This window comes from Eptesicus fuscus, chromosome 13 (assembly GCF_027574615.1).
Source record: "Eptesicus fuscus isolate TK198812 chromosome 13, DD_ASM_mEF_20220401, whole genome shotgun sequence".
NCBI classification, from domain to species: domain Eukaryota; kingdom Metazoa; phylum Chordata; class Mammalia; order Chiroptera; family Vespertilionidae; genus Eptesicus; species Eptesicus fuscus.
Window position 1 is genome coordinate 28,003,846 of NC_072485.1, and position 20,927 is coordinate 28,024,772.

Genomic DNA, 20,927 nt, shown 5'->3' on the forward strand with positions numbered 1-20,927 from the left:
CATGGCCCCGCGAGGAATCGGGCTCTCTCCTCTCTGATTTTGGGGTGCATCACCTGAGAACCACCACTGCCAAGTCACTGCAGCTCGGCAGCTCCTGCATTGAACATCTGCCCCCTGGTGGTCAGTGCATGCCATAGCTACCAGTTGGACACTTAGCATATTAGCCTTTTATTATACTAGAGGCTCGGTGCACGGGGGTGGGGGGGAGGTATATCCCTCAGCCCAGCCTGCACCCTCTCCAATCTGGGATTCCTCTCACAATCCAGAACTTCTGGCTCCCAACCACTCACCTGCCTGCCTGCCTGATAGCCCCTAACCGCTTCTGCCTGCCAGCCTGATCACCCCCTAACCGCTCCCCTGCCAGCCTGATTGATGCCTAACTCCTCCCCTGCTGGCCTGATTGCCCCTAACTGCCCTCCCCTGCCAGCCTGGTCATCCCTAACTACCCTCCCCTGCCAACCTGGTCGCCACTAACTGTCCTCCCCTGCAGGCCTGGCCACCCCCAACTGCCCTCCCCTGCAGGCCTGATCACCCCCAACTGCCCTCTCTTTCAGTCCTGATCCCTCCCAACTGCCCTCCCCTGCTGGCCTGATCGCCCACAACTGCCCTCCCCTGGTGGCCATCTTGTGTCCAAATGGGGGCAGCCATCTTTGACCACATGGGGGTGGCCATCTTGTGTGTTGGAGTGATGGTCAATTTGCATATTACCTCTTTATTATATAGGATAGATGAAAGTCAGGAATGGAGTAAGAGAAACTAATAAATAACAACCAAGAGCCCAATAATGACAAATTTACTCTCCCCACTGCTTAATTCCTCCCCTTTTCATGGGGACATTGTTCTTGTTCTCTCTTTTCATCTCCTCTTGAGTCTAGAACCATACTCCTGACTACTCTTGGCTCACATTTTTGTAGGGAAGGAAGAGTTTTTGCAGAGAATAAAGAGATTCCCTATGTTAGCTTGAGTTTGAAAAAAATCCAAGCAAAAGTCCTGATAACCAGTTATTAGGTCCATCACTAAGGCTAAAGAGCTGTAAGTATAAAGTGAATCATATACTCATCTTAATTCAACAGAGAGGCAGGGGACTCTATTGCCAGACAAAGAAATTATATGCAGACATGGCACTGAGGCACTTCCTGGAAGCTACGGTTACCATGTTTATATCAATACGAATGAGTTCTTAATAAATTTAGAGCATGACCACAGTCATTTTCTTTTTTTGTGGCTGGTGTATAGTTCCATGAGCACATGGTACAACATCATTCTAATTCATAGGATTATTTTTAAAACAGAATCACTTTTTGTTTTGCTGCAAAGTTAGGAATACATAGGACTCCCACATCAGAGATTTCTCTCAGCCAGAAGTGCCCCTTGGAGGCATGGGAAGAATCAAAGATATCTTAAGGGAGAGGGAGGAACTAAACCACACTGGCAGCCTCCATATGCTTCAGAGAATAACTTGCTATTCCTGTGTGTTAGATGATCCCAAATGGTTTAATACACTCTAGTATCCCAAAGGCATGATTGAAGGATTAGAGTGTGGAGAGAAGAGTAGACATTAGTGCATCAGAATGTAAAAAGCCAACACTTCGGTATCTTCCTGGGATTTCATCAGTGGCAAATCGAGGACAAAAAAAATGGACCATGAGTGATTTTATTAAAACACTGGGTGAATCCAATCAAGATTCTTTAGCTTTTAAGTTCTCTGATGACAGAGGTTATGTCTGTTCTAATTTGCTTTGTGAGGTGTCTACATAGGCAACAGGGATAGGGATCATGTTTTTAAGAAACACTAAAATGTGTTTTGTGGCAGCACTACTGAACACACAGTGCACCACCATATCTAATGAACAGCTTTAGTTTTCAATTTCTTGGAAGAATACTCAGTAATAGTGGAATTAACAGGAGATAGAAATTGGGAACTGTGGGTGTTAACTGAAGCATTGAGAATAGAGGCAACAATGTAGGGAAAGTTTCTATTAAGAGGAGCTGGTCAAAGTCAGTGATGCCAAATACCAGCATCTAAGAAAAAAAAACAACTTATAGAAAAGGAACTTATAAAACTCTGTGTGATTAAGAATAGCAGTATTTGTTGAGCTATTTTTATATGCCAGACTTTGTTCTAAACATTTCACCTGCAAAAATCACATTTAATCTTCATAAGTACTTTATGAGAATTTTATGGATGTGGAAACAAAGGCTTAGAGAGATGTTACTTGCCCAGTCACCAAAATTAGTAAGTGACAGGGTCAGGATTTGAACCCAGGTTTGATTAAATTGAGATTTAAACTTAGTCTAACTTTAGATCCACTTTTTTAAGGCCTATTTTGTGACTGCCTATTAGGAAGAAAAAGCTATGAGAAAGCTAAGACAGGAACTAACGTTTATTGAAAAGCTATTTTGTGCCAGACATTGAACTGATGGTTGTCCTCCCATATTGGACGTGATTTAGGAAATTGGAGCTCAGAGGCATTTAAATAACTTGTCTAGGCCAGTGTATCTAGGACATTTCATATGAAAGAATTAAACTCGGTCTATATATTACAAAGTCCTGTGTGCTTTCCGAATATCATGATGTCTCTGACAACATAATTATATTAATTTTTATCTTGCCCAAGGATTTGGGTACCTTTTGTGACAGGACATTTTGATCAGCTGCTGAGGTCTATTTTCATTTGCTGGAGCAGCCATAACAAAGAACTATAAAGTGGGTGGCTTAAACAACAATTTATTTCTTTGTGGTTCTGGAGGCTTTAAGTGTAAACTCAGTGTATACCAGGGTGGGCTCCTTCTTAGGGCCTTACTCATTGGCTTTTCGATGACCACCTTCTCCCTGTGTTCTCATATGACCTCCCCTTTCAGCATATCTGCTTCCCAATCTCCTCTACCAGTCATATTCCATGTGAGACCCATTTGACCTCATTTTACCTTAATTGACTCTTCAAAGGTCCTGTCTCCAAATACAGTAACATTTTAATGTTTTATGGGTTAGGATTTTAATACATGAATTTTGGGGATACACAGTTTAGCTCATAGCAAGGCAAACAGTGCCCTAGGCATATGACACAAACTAAACAGCTCAAGTAGGCTCTAATGTCCACTGCCAACACTTTCAAGTTACCATCATTTCTTGCCTGGACTATGCATTAACCTCCTAACTAAGCTTCTTGCTTTCTCTCTTATCTAATCTCAGATGAAATAATAATTTGTCAGTGTTTTTCCTTAAAAGACCACATAGCACAATTCTAAAAATCATCATTTACTTTGTATTCCTGTGGATGCCACCCCCCCCCAAGTTATACTACAAAGTGGCCCTCCATACTCTTATGTCTTTGTTTCCCTTATTAATTCTAAGCTCTTATAATTGCAGTACTCTGTTTTTCTCTCTGGACCACAACTCTGCTTTCTTGTCTCATTATTGCTAGAGTATTCTTTAAGTGAAGTTCCAATAATGTCATCTGCCCTCTCAAACCCCTTCGGTTGTGCCCCTATATCAAGTTAAAGCTCTTCCTGTGACCCTAGCCTGCTTTGGGTTCTCCCTTCTTGTAGCCTCTGCAGTGGGAAGACTGGATCTTCACCACACATTTACCTGACTCAACCTGCCTGTGCTTATTCTGTTTGCTCCATCTGGAATGCCATCAAATTAGTCCCCAAATCCACTCCTTCTGCAAGACCCAACTTAAATTCCACTTCATGAGCAGACATTTTCATGACATACCCAATCAGACATGATAGAATCTCCTGTTCTTCAACATTAAACTTTCACCTTGACTATATTGGATCTTTTTACAAAGGGAGTCTTTATTGCAGCCACTGTAACCTCGGTGGCCCTTTCAAAGTCTTAGAGTAACTGAAAATATGATAGAAACCATTGGCCCAGAATCTTAGGAGATTTTATTGAATAATCCAGTGTTTCACTGACAATAGCTCATAGAGGTGTGCACAAGAGAATTGCTAAATTTTTAATAGCCTATTGTTGAGCAAAGCTCAACAATTATTAAAATTAAATTACAGCCCTAACCAGTTTGGCTCAGTGGATAGAGCGTCAGCCTTCAGACTGAAGGGTCCCAGGTTCGATTCCGGTCAAGGGCATGTACCTTGGTTGTGGGCACATCCCCAGTGGGGGGTGTGCAGGAGGCAGCTGATTGATGTTTCTCTCTCATTGATGTTTCTAACTCTCTATTCCTCTTCCTTCTTCTCTGTAAAAAAATCAATAAAATATATTTTAAAAATTACAGAAATGTAAAATTAAATTATTTTTGAAATATAAAATATCAGCAAATTCTAGTTAAAAACAAAATATTACTAATTATTTTACCACATTTTATTGTTTTTATACTTTTTGGGCTATTTACAGATATCTGGTCAATATAGTAAATATTGGTGTACTACTCGGCATCTCCTTCCAATGCCATGTTCAATGACCTCACATTGGTAGCTTAAAATTTATTGTGGTGGGAACATTTACACCATGGAAATTAGCACACTAAAAATCAGGGCTTTATTTTTATTGTCTAGACTTCTAGAATGTAATGAAGAAAATGTTAACAGTTAGGATTAGATTCAAAAGTATGTCATATCTGTAGCCATCATATTGTGAATAGCACAATATATAAAGAAATATACTTCCAGTACTTGAAACTATTTTCTGATTCAGAAAAGGTACTTGTGCCATTGACTGGTGAGCAAAGTTCTGACATACAACTTATTTGGTTTCACTTTCATCAAATAACATATATAAAAATTTCAGTCAATATTCATGTCAGAAAACTCTTAATTAGTAAATTGCAATCATACATTGGCTATAGATGCAAGATTTTGCCATTTTGTGAGTTAATTAGTATATGAGATTTATAATAAAAAGCATTGTGTATTTGGTTATTTCTAAATTGTGTGCTACATTTATTTTATAATAAGTAAAATTTGTAACACACACACACGGACACAAACACACACACCCCTGTAGAAAGGTAGCTGTTAAACATTTACCACCAGATATTCCCGCAGATCATGGGAGTCAAGCGAACTCCTTGTCAAAATCTGAGAAACAGAGGCACTTGCAAATAGTTTAAATAACCTCAATATTTTGCCTCTCCTGTATCAGATACCACTTAAAATACCACTTTAAATCTTCTTGGCTTCTCCTGTTTCCAGACCTTTGTTCTTCCTTTCACTCACAGCCAGCAAAATAGTGACAAAACTTGCTGGACTTGAAATAATTGCCCCTGAGTGCCTGGCCTGGCCTCAGGTCTGTTCTGCACACCTCTGATTTTCTACTTAGGAGCTCCCTTGCTCTGCTCAAGTAGACTGCTTGGAGCCAATTCGTGATAAGAAAGGGAAAATAATGCCCTAGGGAGGACATCTTTAACCACTGGCAAATGGGAGACGGTGGACATTCTTGTCTCCCTTCCTCCTCAATACAGTTTTTGAAAAGCAGCCTTTATAGGGCCTCTGCATAGATCAGCTCATGAAATGAGCAATCAAATAGCCTCTGGGATCCACTCTTGTATTGGCTTCCTCTCCTTCGCTGTAGCAATCTTGGTTTCCCTCAGCCCTGTGTTATTCAGGACCCAGGCTAACCTGCTTCCCATAATCATGTGGGGCAAATGGAGAAAAGTTTGATAACATCTATTTCATGTGACTAAACTAGTCCTTTGAAATAGGGCAGAGCTAAGCTATTTACCATGGCAAATACAAAAATTAAAATTACCCAGTAATAACAAGGGAGAAACAGAAATAGCAAAAGGATGTAGTATATGTCTTATCACCTGATGTGTTCAATTAGAAGTAATCTCTCATTTCTTTGAACTCTACCACTTACATCCAACCCAGTGCTTTGTACCTCTGTTATGGTATATTCATATATATGTAAATGATACATATAAATGTGTATAGATCATATATCTATATGAATATTTGTTTATGTATAAATATACTAGTATACATGCTCACATATAAGAATGTCTGTCATTATATATATAATTTTATATCAGCCCTCTATGTGCTTATTAACGTATTAAGTAACAGATATTTATTTATGTAGCTGGCTCCCCTCCAGCCTTATTTAATATCTAGCTTTTAATTTTAATTTATTTCACTGAATGCTTAGATATTAACTGAGATGGAACCTATCCTCTTGAGGGTATTAAATCTGGGATCTGTGGAAATGACCCAAGATTTGAAAAATAAACAAAACTAGTAAACTTGATCAGCCTTCCTCCATTACCCCCATTTTTAGTGGCTTCTATAAGTATATACAACTAGGGGTCAACCTTGTAATGCTTGAAATTGGGTTTCCTTCTACAGAACAACTAAAATCACAACTTTCCTGGTTCTAGTTAAGAAGGTTTTGCCATTTCCTTAGAACATAAACTTCTGGGGATTTTTTTGGTATTAAACACACACACACACACAACCCCACAAAACTGGTATATCTGACTTAGAAGAAAATGTACATTTCTTCCCTACAGGTTTCTACTAATTTATCAGCAAACAATTTATTTATTTAGAAATATATTTAGTGAGTTTTGTCCTCTCTTGGTTTGATACATTGGAGAAAATGCATGTCTTGTGCCTGGTGGAAAGTTACTGCTGTTGTTGGCATCCTTTAACAAATGAGATGAGTACATTCAGGAGAAATTTCTTTTGATGATACTAAGCAGCTCTCAATAGGGTGGGACATCTCAAAAGGCTCAATAATACTTGATATAATGTCTGGGAGTTATAGGTAGAACAGATGCTTGACTAAAGATTAGTGACATAAATTACAAATTTTCCAACTTTAATGAAGACTGTTTTCTGTATATTACCAGAGACATGCTACCAGACACCTTATCAATAACTGCATTGAGGAGAATTTCTGACTCTTGAAACATATTTAAATACATACAAAGCAAACCTAGCTTAGAAATTATCCACAAGGCTCAGAATATATATTGAGAAATGGAAAATGGAACTTGGAGCAAGCATGTGGAAGAGGAATGTAGAAAATGGCTAAAATTCTTTTCATAATTATTATAATACTAGAGGCCCAGTGCACGAAATTCGTGCAGGGGGGGGGGGATGTCCCTCAGCCCAGCCTGTACCCTCTCCAATCTGAGACCCCTTGAGGGATGTCAAACTGCCCGTTTAGGCCTGGTCACCCCTAACTGCCCTCCCCTGCAGGCCTGGTACCCCCCAACTGCTCTCCCCTGAAGGCCTGGGTCCCCCCCAACTGCTCTTCCCTGCAGGCCCAGTCGCCCCCAACTTCCCTCTGCCAGCCTGGTCACCCCTAACTGCCCTCCCCTGCTGGCCATCTTGTGGTGGCCATCTTGTGTCCACATGGGGGCAGCCATCTTGTGTTGGGGTGATGGTCAATTTGCATATTACTCTTTTATTAGATAGGATAATAAAACAATGTAGGAAGCAGATCTAAAATCCCACTCTCTAAGGATCCTTAGAGCAATCATTTTATAGATAAGGAGACAAATTCACAAGAAAAGCTACATGGTTTCTCGAAAACCCTGCAGGTGATAAGTTAAAGAAGATTTCAGACACTCTCTGCTCCTCATAAGGCACAGGTTACTAACTGTGCTGCCCTTCATCAGAGACCCTGTCTCAGTCTAACTCAGTCCCTCTGGATCACAGTGAACACAGAGTGGCTTTGATACCACAGCTGCTGTGCACAGCTATTCACAGTAGATGCTTAATAATCATTTATTAATGAAAAGATGATGAGCCTTGAGGGCATTATACTAAGTAAAATAAGTCAAGCAGAGAAACACAAACACTGCATGATCTTATATGTGGAATCTAAAAAAGCCAAACTCATAGAAACAAAGAATAAATTGGCAGTTGCCAGGGACTGGGGATGGGGAGATATTGGTCAAAGGGTGCAAACTTTAAGATGAATAATTCTGAGGATCTAATATGCAACATAGAGATTGTAATTAACAATACTGTATTGCATACTTATAAGTTGCTAAGGAGAGTAAATCTTAAATATCCTCACCAAAAATAAGGTAACTATGAGAGCTTATGTGTATGTTAACTCACTTTATTGTGCTAACAATTTCACAATATATGTATATCAAGTCATCACATTTACACCTGAAGTTTACAGACTGTTATATGTCCATTATATCTCAACAAATCTTGGATAAGCTAATACTTATTTTTTCAAATGAATTTATTCAACAAATACTTAGGCAGCCTAGGCTCTGGAGAAAAAAGTAATTAAAATGTAAAGCCTTTTGCTGACTAGCTCTCAGTCCTTTATGGAGTCATAAAGACAAATAATTACAATAAAATATGATGTTGCAGTGGGTTGGACAGTGAGAGCACAGTAGTAATTCAATACTCTCTAATAAAGACACAATGCAGCCAGGTATGCAATTTTAAGAAAGGGTAAAGTCCAGGCTGATGTAGCTCAATTGGTTGGGCATTGTCCCATGTACCGAAAGGTTGCCAGTTTGATTTCTGGTCAGGGCACATGCCTGGGTTGCAGGCTGAATCCCCAGTAGGGGGCATGTGGGAGGCAGCTGCTTTATGTTTTTCTCTCACATTGATCTCTCTCTCTCTCTCTCTCTCTCTCTCTCTCTCTCTCTCTCTCTCTCGTAAAAAAAGGGAGGGTAGAAATAGATGAAATTAATTTAAAATATACATTAAACTCAGTGCATCCAAAATTTTATCATTTCCACATGTAATAATTTTTATAAAGTATTAATGAGATATTTTACTTTTTTTTCATACTAGCCTTTGTTTTATGGCCACAAAATATTTGGATTAGCCACATGTCAAATAGCCACAAACACACTCAATCACCACATTGGACAACACAGGTCTGAACTACGGGCAACAGCCACCAAGGCCATAATCCCTGAACACAGCATGTTTCACCCACTCCCGAATGAAGCTCAGAGTTTGGCAACAACAACAGGTTGGCATTGCACTACATTTCAATTCTTTCTACTTATTTCTAAATCTTCAAGTAAAGGAAAGTAAACTGAGTCCCTCCACTCAATGCTGTGGGAGTCACTGAGTCCTTCCAGAGGGAATGGAGCAGCCACAGAACCTAAACAGAGCAGATCTGAACGGGAGAAGGGGGCGGCAGGCCAGGGAGCTGCTGTCAGAAAAGGCTGTCAAGCTTGAGCAGCTTTGGCTGTGCTGCAGAGAATTTTGTGCCTTCAGCTGGTGATGGGAGAATGTCTGAGTTGTCATTAGATCCAGTTAGAATAGCGGATCAGAGGTGACTAGCGAGCTAAAACAGAGTCACAATGAATAACTCCCCCGCCCTGCGGAACCGCTGGCACACAGCTCCATGGAGAGGTTTGTCCTTTCTGTGGAAATGGAATCCCTCTTAATGAGACATGCACTGCAGGCTTCGGCTGCGAGGTTGACAGCTTGTAAAGAAAGCAGAAGGAAGTTGGAGTCTGGAGGGTTAGGCTGGGAATCTGGGTCAAACTTTTTTTTGTTGTTTTCCTCTAGGAAGAATAGCCAGAAAATGAAACAAGTAAAAAACTTTGTTATTTTTGCAAAGATTGATAAAGTGACTTTTGTTAATTTTGCAAATCTCAATTTAAGCTATATTAACAGCTACTAATTAAAATACTGCCAACATTTTTAATATCAAAATCAATATTTCCCTTTCCTTTGTCCCTCAAAAGTCCCTTTTCCCTCTCCAGCAAAGATTTAATTAAGTAGCTAATAACGTGTGTCTAGTTCCAAAAGCCTCCTCTAATTTTACAGGCCTTAGTCTATAGAAAGCTATAATAAAGCATTGTATATTTTGTAGGAAGGCATTGATATTGAAACACCAATTCTCAGCAGTCACATGGATGGGATCACTTAGTGCTAAATCATAGCCTATATAACAAAAGCCGAATGTGCAAATTGACCGAACCGTAGAACAACCAGCAGAACGACCAGTCTCTATGACACGCACTGACCACCAAGGGGCAGATGCTCAATGCAGCAACTGCCCCCAGCCTGTAGGCCTCAGGCCAGCCAAGGTGGGTGCCAGCGGGCCCCCCACCCCGCCCCGATCACCCCACAGATTGGCCTTGATCGCTGGCCAGGCCTAGGGACCCTACCCATGCACGAATTTCATGCACCAGGCCTCTAGTATGCCTATAATGTTTCTCATAATTAGGCAAAAAGTTATTTGTTAAATAATAGATGCTTGCTGAAATGAATTTAATTTGGTAGTGTCCAGAATGGGTTTCAGATGAACCATTTAGCAGTGGGTAAGTGCCTTTGGAAGAACCACAGAACTACCAACAATTCTCAGTGCTTTAAGGGTCTAACATACAGTAGGGAAAGAGTACAGGCTTTGAAACTTAACAGATGGAGGTTGAAATTCCACAAAATAGCTATTCATTATTTGGCAAATTCTCTCAACATAAATGCTTTATTTATAAGTGTGGGAAATAATAGCCACTGCATAGGATTGTTTGGTTTGAATTATTATTATCATTATTTGAAGTGACTAATGCAGTGATTTTTTTTTTTTACCAATTAATTCCACAGGATCTAGATAAATGTTAATAGTGTTGATGATGATGATCACACAGCCTGCTCTTATATGGTTTCTACTATTGTTACCAAATCAGTAATTTTTTTAACTATTCATATTATTTTAATATTCACAAGGTTAAATGTACAAAGAAATAAAAGCCCTTTGCTGTATTGATTTCCATATTACATTGTCGTGATTTCTCTTGTTTTTCATTGTTTTTGTGAGCTTTTCCTTCTTAATTAATGCATAAATATTTGAATTATTTAGGGTATAGTCAGACTCTTCTTACCTTCACATCCTACACATTCATCTATTACTGTTACTATCCATATGTCGATGACTCTCCAACAGTTCCAACTTAGACTTCTAGTCTCTGAGCCAGATGTCCTTACTCAGTTTCCGGCGTGATATTTCTAATTGGCTATTTCACAGAAATATAAAAATAAATTCTAAGACTTTATCTTATTTTTTTCTACATTTGGTTCTCTTTCAGTTTTCTCTCTCTTAGTTCAACCCAATTACAAGAACTAGAGGCACTGAAGGGAGTAGATATCACAACTTTTCATTCCAGGGCTCAGAAACCTACAGAACAGAACCAGAGATGAAACTCAGACTTGTGCTTTACATGTGTGACAGGTATAGCTGTCATGCATATATCTCTCATCGAACCTGTCTCATGGCCTCTGCTGCATACGACTTAGTGTGTTCAACTTGTACCCTTTCTCTTAAGATCAAACTTATTTTTCTAGTTTCATTCCTGGTAGCCAGAAGAAAAATTCACCACCTTAGATTACCACTCAAACACTTGACATATACTTTTTCTGACAGTATCCTGTAGCCCTGGTTAGTATTCCCATAAATAACATTTTATACATATAGCTCAAAATCCAAGTTACTAAGTTATATTATACTGGCATTTTTTTCTGCTGAATTTACTATTGAAGTATTGGTCAAATGTTGCTTACATAATCCATGTCTAGAGTATTGCCTAAAGTGAATTTGCTAAATGAGATGCTTCTAGTACTTCCAATGTTAAAACAGCCTGGATCAGATCCAATAATGTCCTGCCATTATGTTCAATGTTATGCTATATGGGTAATGTCATAGAAAGACTCCAGGGTAGGATTTGAAATAATTGGACAAAACTTTGAAATCTATTTGCTAGCAAAGGTTTTATGGGAAAGGCATTTATAATAACTCATGGAATCTTGATGAGGTACATGATTGATGATAACGTTTTACTCCAATGCTTTAAATCTCCAGCATCTAAAATACCTAGCTCTGAGTTCAATGGCCCTGTTTAGGAATATTCATTGGGCCCTTAACTTCCTTCTTCCTCCCCCCTCCCCATTCAACAAAAATGTATATACGGTACATTGTTTTTGTTGTAAGGATAGAAATATCTACCTTGAAGAACATTATTATCTGGTAGCTGGAGGTAAATATAAACAAATTAATCCAACAGAGTTTGAAATTGCTATACTCATTGCACATATGGCCAGAATGGGGAAATACATATATTTTTAAAAGAGAGGAACAGAACATTCACATAAAAGAGATATTAATAAAATGAGAACAGGTGTTTGTCTTTCTGGCTCTTCTTCCTTCTGGCTGTTTTTGTTAACCACCAGGATAACTAAAACACAGCCCATTCAATATGGGCAGGTTTGACTAAGATACCCTGATGAACATTTTTGGCCCCATTAAAGGGCAGGAAGTGATAATTGGGGGATTGAATACTGATTGATTGATCCTGCCCACACATATTTTGGGGAGATGGTATGAGAAATGGTAGCATTTTTCTTTACTAGTAGTTGTTAATGGAATACATTGTTTATAATAGCAACAGGATATTAGTAGTAAAAGCCATTTGGAATATATTTTTAAATTACTGTTTATATTGACAATCTTATTTCTTTTTTGACAAAAGGTAATTTGGTCCAACTAAAAGGAAAAAGAAATTCTAATATGGAGGGCCGAGTTTAATACTTTTCTTTGAAGTGAATTAATATTTCCTAAAGGAAATACTTTCTGAAAGAATCGTTTTTAAATACTTAGCATCTACTTGACAATCATTTTTGAACAAATAAACTTACCTTTCTAAAATTTTACTTTTTCCTATCTTTCTGTACCACCTTTTCTGTTCAAGAAAACCCTGATTACCAACTATGTGATGATAAATATGGTCAAACAAGTGTACTTACTACCTTCAAGTGGCTTACAGTTTGGAAAGTAGGATATATAAATGTATTCAAAACATAATACATAAACATATACAGCATGTAACATATAAATATATGTTCATAATATAATAAAGTATAGTAGCACCATAATTTGTCATCTGACTCAGGGAAATCTCATGATGAAACAAATAATATAAAGTGGGTTTATAAAGGAAAAATATGTCAATATTGTAGATTGTATTTTTAACCAAGTTCTCAATATTAAATCATCAGCATAATCAGCCTTTTCATAAATGTAAATGAACCATTGTTAAATGTTTCTAGCAATTATAAGTAACAAAATTATGTTCTTCAGTATTATAAAATCAATAGGCTAAAATTTGTAAATATGTGTAGTCTACCATGTGCTTAGTATTATACCTATACTTAGTTAATATCTATCAAATGAGTAACTAGGTTACACTATCCCTCTAGGGAGATCCTTAAAAAGCATGGTGGAGCAGTTAAGTGTAGTTACACAAGCATTTCCTGGGTGGCCTTATTGAGATATGGTCTTCAGCCTAAATAAGTTTATAGTCTGGATATTTGAGCTGGGCCAGAAAGAATGGGTAAGATTTCAGCATGGATAAATGGGAAAAGGGTATTCCAAGTGGAAAGAACATTCTGAATAAAAGTAATAAGTGGGAACATGTGGGGTATCTAAGGTACATATGAAAGAGCATAGTTAGAAATAAGACCCCCCCAAATAATGGTAGGTATGGTGTGAAAGAACGAAAGATAGGAGATGGTAAGAGATTATGCAAAAAATAATGAGGGTCTAATTAGGGTGGGAGAAGTAGAAGTACAATGGAAAAATGGAAACTATTGTTAGAGAAAAGAAAATTACTTGTGTGTTTTTATGATGATTCTATTTTTTTTATTCTTATGACCATGTTCCCCAACACACATAAGGTTTATAAATATGAACCATATCTCCAATGGGTATATTACCAGAAAAATATCTCACTTACTAGGTATTCTATTTATGTTACCATACTTTGTTATCTTTATCCAAAAGTATGGTTAAGCCACAAAAGCACAGCAGTTACTGATAGTGAATTGGTACCATCAAAAATAGCAGTTGTCTATGGTTATACATTGCATACTAAAGAGTTGTTTGGTGCTTTTAAGCATAAAGTTCAAATAAGTAATCTCTTTGGTTAGGAGAAAGATTTAAAGTTATTCCTTAGCAAGTCTGACTTTCAGTGTGTACTCTTAGTAGAGGCAGGTACATCCAGATCCCAGCTAACACAGTACAGGTCAACTAGCACTAGTGAGAGCACCTACCTTTAAATAATATTTGAGGTTGAGATATTAGAATCTTTTTATCCAAGGGAACACAGAAACCCTCGGGAAAAAATTCAGATGTGTTGACTATTGAACAACTCTGTTCTTCATGTTTTAAGTGAAATGTTATGTAATCACTCATTAGAGTGATACACCCAAGACCCAAATGATGCAATTCTGATTTAGGTCAGATAATCAATTCGACAGTTATTTTCATCAGGAAAATTCTCAGTAGGTATTGATTACTTTGCACTCTTCATTCATTCATTTTTTTCTTTATTCAACTTGTGTTAATTATCTTCCAGGTCCCTGTGAGGAATTGGGAATACAAAAGTAAATAACATTCGTGTTCTGAAGGTATATACAGTCTAGTAAGAACACAGAGAAGTAAAGGCAGTAGTCCATTGTAAGATCAAATGAGGCACAAAGGAGGGGATGCATAGGAGGGTTAGGGAAGACTTTGCAGAGAAATCCCTTGAGCTTGATATTGAAGAATCAGTAAGTAGATGGTCATTTGACAGGAGGAAGAAAAATTAACTGGACTTTCCTTTATTTTTTTTTTCATTTATTTAGATCTGTGACATCTTGTGGATATCACCTCATTTCTAAAGTTTCTGGTATACTAGAAATGACTCATGTAGTCTTAAGTTAGAGCATCTACTCTTGGAATAAATGTGAATTAATCATGCTGTCATGGATTCAGGATTACTGTGTTTCATAATATAAGAAAAAAATAATAATCCTGGTCCTGATTTACATTTTCATGCATTAGGCTTTCACTCTGTGGCTGAAGTGAGATAAAAAATTATGCATCTTTGAAAAACACTATAGCCAAAACCAACTGATGTGATAGAAATTCAGAACCCAAACAAAGTGATATCTCAGCAATTGTTTGAAATAATATTTGATTAAATTTGCTCTATAACAATGTGATTTACAAAATTACTGAAAACTCCCTAGTTATTTTCATTACAGAGATAATATAAGAATAATTCCATGTTGGTATATCTCACCAGAAACATATGAGAATATCTAAAAGTTATAAATTAATATTTACTTTTTTACATTTGATTCAAGGATACTATAGGAAAATTTTGTCCTCAATATCAACATGACAAATTTCTTTATTCATTGATGTTCACTTGTCACTTCATTTAAAATTATCCATATCTACTCTCCATTATTAACAGCTTCAACTATGTTATTTAAATTTTTCCATCAAACTTGTACTTTCATATTTTTCAAAGTCAAATAGTGTAGAAGGGCTTCAAGCAAAAAGCGAATTTTATGTTTTTACCTTTCTATTTCTAAATAGTATGAATATACTATGATTTAAATGCCTACCTTTTACATTTATTAACAATAGACATCTCTTGATTCACACATCTTCTCATTTCATCTCTTAATAATATTAGATTAGTTCCTTCTAATTTTTTTTTAGCTTGAAATAATCCCCTTAATCATCCCTCTTTTGTTTCCTGTATATTACTTCCAAATCAGGAGCAGAGGATTTTAATACCCTCCCCCTTTCCACCAGCTCTTCCTGCCCCTACCTCTCAAGCTATCATCTTACTCTTTAATTTTCATAGTAAATATTGATCACATACATATTCTATTGCATAATGAGTTTTTCATATTGTATTTTTGTGGATTTACAAAAGTTAAAAAACAATATTTGAGCCTAGCTTGGTATTATTTAAGTGGTTAGAGTGTTGGCCTATGAACCAAAAAGTTATGGCTTCAATTTCTGGTTAAGAGCATGTAGCTGGGTTGTGGGCTCACTCCCCAGCCTTGGTCAGGACTCATGCAGGAGGTAACCAATCAATGTGCCTCACATCAATATATATCTCTCTCTCCATCTTCCCTCCCTTCCACTCTCTCTCTCTCTCAATGGAAAAAAAAATATTTTCACGTGAGGATTAACAAAAATGAAAATAAATCAATATTTGAAATTTGCATCATTGCAACATAGTGTGAGCTAAGTCAAGTCATTATACATTTCTTGTTACAATACTAAGTCACAGACCCTCTACTACTTAAAGAGGAATGTCTGATGGGTTCCTTCTTACTTTTACCAGTTGTTTAAAATGAAGCCATAGGCTAGTTTGATATTCTACCCTGTATCTTTCTTTCTCAATAATTTTTGTTTTGCTGTTGAAAAAAAAATAAATCTTTGCTTTCTCAGATTTGTCCTCATTCTGTACCTTGCTTGAAATCTGTTTCATTTCCTTTGAGAAGCCTATGAACTTTATTTTTTAGTTTCTCCTTTTTTAAATTGTGCAATTCCAGAATACAGTCATTTTAGCAACTACTGAAAATCTCAACACTTCAGTCCTCCCAATTTTATTAGAAAACATATATTCCTATTTTTAATCCCCAGCATTCAATGGGCTTCTTTTATTAAATTAAAAATATTACTCTGCAGAATTTTTATGTCTCACATCTGTTAAGATTGTTTCCCATTTAAATTTTAAAGTATACTACTTGGGCTTTGATCAAATAAAATCATGTTTTCTAATAAGCTTATTCTTTAGTCTAATGTTCAGTACTAATGCCACTTGCCATATTACTTGTTTTAGATGTTCCAAGAGATAGCAGCTTAACTATGCCTAGAATATTTTTTTTATAATCCCAATGGGTGCAATTGATTGGGTTCAGGCTACCTGTCAGCTATTTTACAAGTGTTAAATGTAATACACAAAATGGCCACATGTTAAGCAGTGTTATCTCTGATTTTCAGGTGAGAAAACAGAGATTTAGAGAGACTGTTCAAGCTGAATTAGAACTCAGATCTTCCTAATAAATAAATTCCCTCCCTGTATACAAGCTGCTTCCATATAACTTACTGAATAAAGAAAACAATGTTAAAATAAAGCTGTTAGCAGAGGAGATAAAGATTATGAATTTGTCTGGTATAGTTTCTTGTTTTAACTGTGAATATATTGAGAATTTTCATTAATGTAATCACCATTGCTATACATCTAACTTGATTTATGCAAATGCCCCAGCATTACTCAAAACATTAAGTTCAAGACAGTTGAAAAATAAATCAGAAAATAGGTTACTCAGATTAGTGTAAAACTAGTAATTTAGGCCCCTTGACACACTTTTTCAGAGAGAGCCCTTTAAACTTTCTTAATTGCAAAATAACTGCCCACCTGCCATCATCATAGAGGGTCCTTGTTGCTTTATTTCTGGAGAAGGAAAAGTGCAGCTGGCCCACTTGCATTTTTAGCTGGGACTTGAGATAGCCTGCTCTACTTTGCCCTTTAAAACTGCACAAAAATCCAACCTCAATGTCAAGTGTCTCCTTAGCAGAGGTACCTGTGGAGCACATATAAGGCTAGGAGGGAGAAGATATATGTTCAAACCAAGACTCTGCCACCTACTTGCTAAATGTGACTTCAAATGTATCTGCTGTGAGGGAAAAATAGTATTACCTTTATCACAGACTTGGTGTGAGGAGCAGTGAGGTAATGTATATGAACTGACTTCCCAAAATTAAAAATGTTGTACAGGTATAGTTATTTATAAGTTATATCTAATATAGTCATATAGTGATTGCCTTGTACTCTCTTATTCATTTGATATCTACTTCCGATGAAATTCCAGTTCCTAGGTGTGGTTGATTTTTAGGCCAGTTACATCTTTATACTTCCCTCAGGTCACATAATCGTCTCCTGTATTCTTCAAATCAATGCCCCTGACCCGTCTAATTTCTTGAAGACTCAGAAAATGAGCTCAGTATGAGTTATAGAGCCTTAAAAGGCTCAAAAAAGTATCTAAAATTGAAGCATAATGGCATTTAAATGGGAAGGAGAAATGCAGATATAATTGGGTTTCTGACTCTCTTATAAGTCAGCCATAGAAGAATGCAGGGAGCAGAATCTTCACTCTTAGATCTGTGAATGGAATGCAGCTTCCACCTACTGCACGTGAAACTCTGGGCAAGTATAAACCTAACTGCCTCACCTGTTTTTAAATGGATAGCATGGAGGTCGTATGCATATCTCAAAGTATTAATGTGAAAGTAAAATGCAATCACATATACAAAGGTCTTACACTTCCCAGCAAACAGTTGATTGTCAATATTGATCCCCATTTTCTGTTAATTTTAAAAGACTGCCACCAATCCTTAGCCCCTAAATTTTTCAGAAATTTTCAATTATTCCCTAATATAATGAACTTTCGTATGGTTGTATAGAATGAAACTTTAAATGCTTTTCATAAGCTTATACATTTAACTGTCACATTACTCAAATCTCCAGGATCTGAATTTTTCAGTTGGGACAAAACCACAAATTCTCATTATTATTAATAAAATATGCATAATATTCTAAAATATAATATGCCATAAGATATTTGTACATCATATATACTATATATACATATATACATATATATATAATATCTTTAAATATAAAAATCTAAATCAATGGGGTGAGATGTCATACAAGAAGCAAAGGAAAGTAAGATAGAAGAAAAAAATAGATAAATCTCTCTAGAATCAAAGGGGAGCTGAATTACTTGTACTTTTAATATTATTCTCTATCTCAGTGAAATTTTTTTAAAAGTTCAATGCAGCCCTGGTCGAGTGACTCAGTTGGTTGGAGCATTGTCCTTTACACTAAAAGGTTTCAGTTTCAAATTCTGGTCAGGGCACATACTCAGACTGTCGGTTTGATCCCCACTCAGGGCGCATACAGGAGGCAACTAATTGATGTTTCTCTCACACATCTCTCTCTCTCTCTCTCTCTCTCTCTCTCTCACTCTCTCTCTCTCTCTCTCTCTCTCATCTATCTCCATCTCTCTATCTCTATCTCTTAATAAAAGCACATCCTCGAGTGAGGATTTAGAAAAAGTTCAATGAATATATGTATAATGTGGTTTTATTGTAAATTGCCCCAAATGAGCAAGTCAGTAAAAGAGCAAAAACTCATTCAGGTCTTCAGGTTACAAATCCAAGACTACCAAGTAACCTTCAAGCTTCTGCCCTCTAATTGTACCAACGAATCCCACACTCCCATTTCACTACCCCTCTGCTTATGTCTTCACACAGGCAACTACGGAGAAAGTGGGATGGAAGCTTTCAAAGATATGTCAGCCAAGGAAGGAATCTGCATTGCTCACTCTTACAAAATCTACAGCAACGCGGGGGAGCAGAGCTTCGATAAGCTGCTGAAGAAGCTCAGGAGTCACTTGCCCAAGGCCCGGGTTGTAGCCTGCTTCTGTGAGGGCATGACCGTGCGAGGACTGTTGATGGCTATGAGGCGCCTGGGTCTAGCTGGAGAATTTCTGCTTCTGGGCAGGTGAGTGACAATAAGAAAATTCACATGGAGGTAATACCAGGAATTTGGCAGCATCAAAGTTTATCTTTAGATGCACAAGGATTGTTGCTTTGGGAGCTTAATCTGTATAGTAGAAGTAGAGTTTAAATATAAAACACCAGAGCTTGGAAATAATCATGGAAAATAAGTAGATATGCCATGTGCTGATTAATGAGGATAACAGGAATAAACACATAAAGATGATGAGTACTTAAGTCCTCCAAAAAATGACTGTAAGGAAACGAGATGGATTCCTAAATGCTTGCATAATTCCCTTGGGAAGTAAAGACATTTGAAACTTTCTGCTGTTCCTTTTGAAATTGATTTCGAGAATGGCTACATAAGCTTGTCTTATAATAATAGAATCATAGAATTTTGGGTTTGAAAGCGAGGAATTGCTTTCAAAACTAATATTTAGAAGCATTGGAAAACTGGCTCATTATTTTATATAACAAAAGTGTTACTACATTGCCTGATCACCCAGACAAGTTTCTAAAAGATTAATTTCTATAGGATTGACTTGAATTAGCTGGATAATCCACTTGATTGGCACAACTCAGTTCATTCCCTGCTGATGTTGAATCAGTGTATTTGTTAGGGTTCTCCAGAGAAACAGAAATTATAGTGTGAATATATATATATATATCACAAGACCTAGGAAAGCCAATAATGTAGTTTTGGTCCAAAAGCTGGCAGCCCTGAGACCAAGCAGAGACAATGTTTCAGTTTAAGTCTGAAGAACAGAAAAGACCAGTATCCCAATTCATGCGGGCACACGGGCAGAGTTCCCTCTGACTCGGCTTTTTTGTTTCATTCAGATCTTCAATTGGTTGGATAAGGCCCACTTACAGTAGGGAGAAGAACCTGCATTATTCAGTCTATGAATACAAATGTGAATATCATCTAGAAACACCCTCATAGACACACCCAGAATAATGTTTGGCCAAATAAATGTCTGGACACCTCATGGTCCAGTCAAGTTGTCACATAAAATGAACTATTGCCATCAGTAAGATGACACCATAGCTTGAATGTGTGAGTGCAGTTCACTGTTTTATACCTTGAAAAAGTTATCATGTGATCACATATCTTTTCTCAGTAGGCAACCAATTTAAAGATTATTGAAAACCTTCAGAACCACTGCATCTTCCTCAATATGACTGTCCGAAATAGCCAACTCACTTGTTACTAATTTTTGATAGCTCATTTAAAAATAATAAAACAAAACACATGGCCCTGGCTGGTATGACTTAGTTGGTTGGGTGTCATTCTGTGCACTGAAAGGAAGGTTGCTGGTTCGATTACCAGTCAGGGCACAAGCTCAAGTTTCCACTTTTGGGCTTGATCCTCAATAGGAGGCTTAGAGGAGGCAGCCAATTGATGTTTCTCTCTCTCTCTCTCTTCTCTCTCTCTCTCTCTCTCTCTCTCTCTCTCTCTTTTTCTCTAAACAATAAAAATCAACATGGTTCCTTTGCTTTCCAAATGCTTAAATGACCTTCTGTGATCAGATATAGCTTCTGCTTTGCTATATTTTATGATAGCCATTTTATGTACCTAATTCTTTTCTGTCTGACCTGATGGCAGTAGATTGATGAT

The 20,927-nt window shown here is 37.2% G+C and overlaps 1 protein-coding gene across 5 annotated transcripts in view; it reads left to right on the forward strand.

Annotated features, from left to right (window-relative positions):
* GRM5 (glutamate metabotropic receptor 5) overlaps positions 1-20,927 on the forward strand; it is a 417,372-nt gene that overhangs the window by 125,920 nt on the left and 270,525 nt on the right. For all 5 annotated transcript variants that reach the window (XM_054725511.1, XM_054725512.1, XM_054725513.1 and 2 more), the window contains exon 2: positions 19,064-19,313. In XM_054725511.1, coding sequence (XP_054581486.1) covers positions 19,064-19,313 — 250 coding nt within the window. The remainder of the gene's footprint in view (positions 1-19,063; positions 19,314-20,927) is intronic.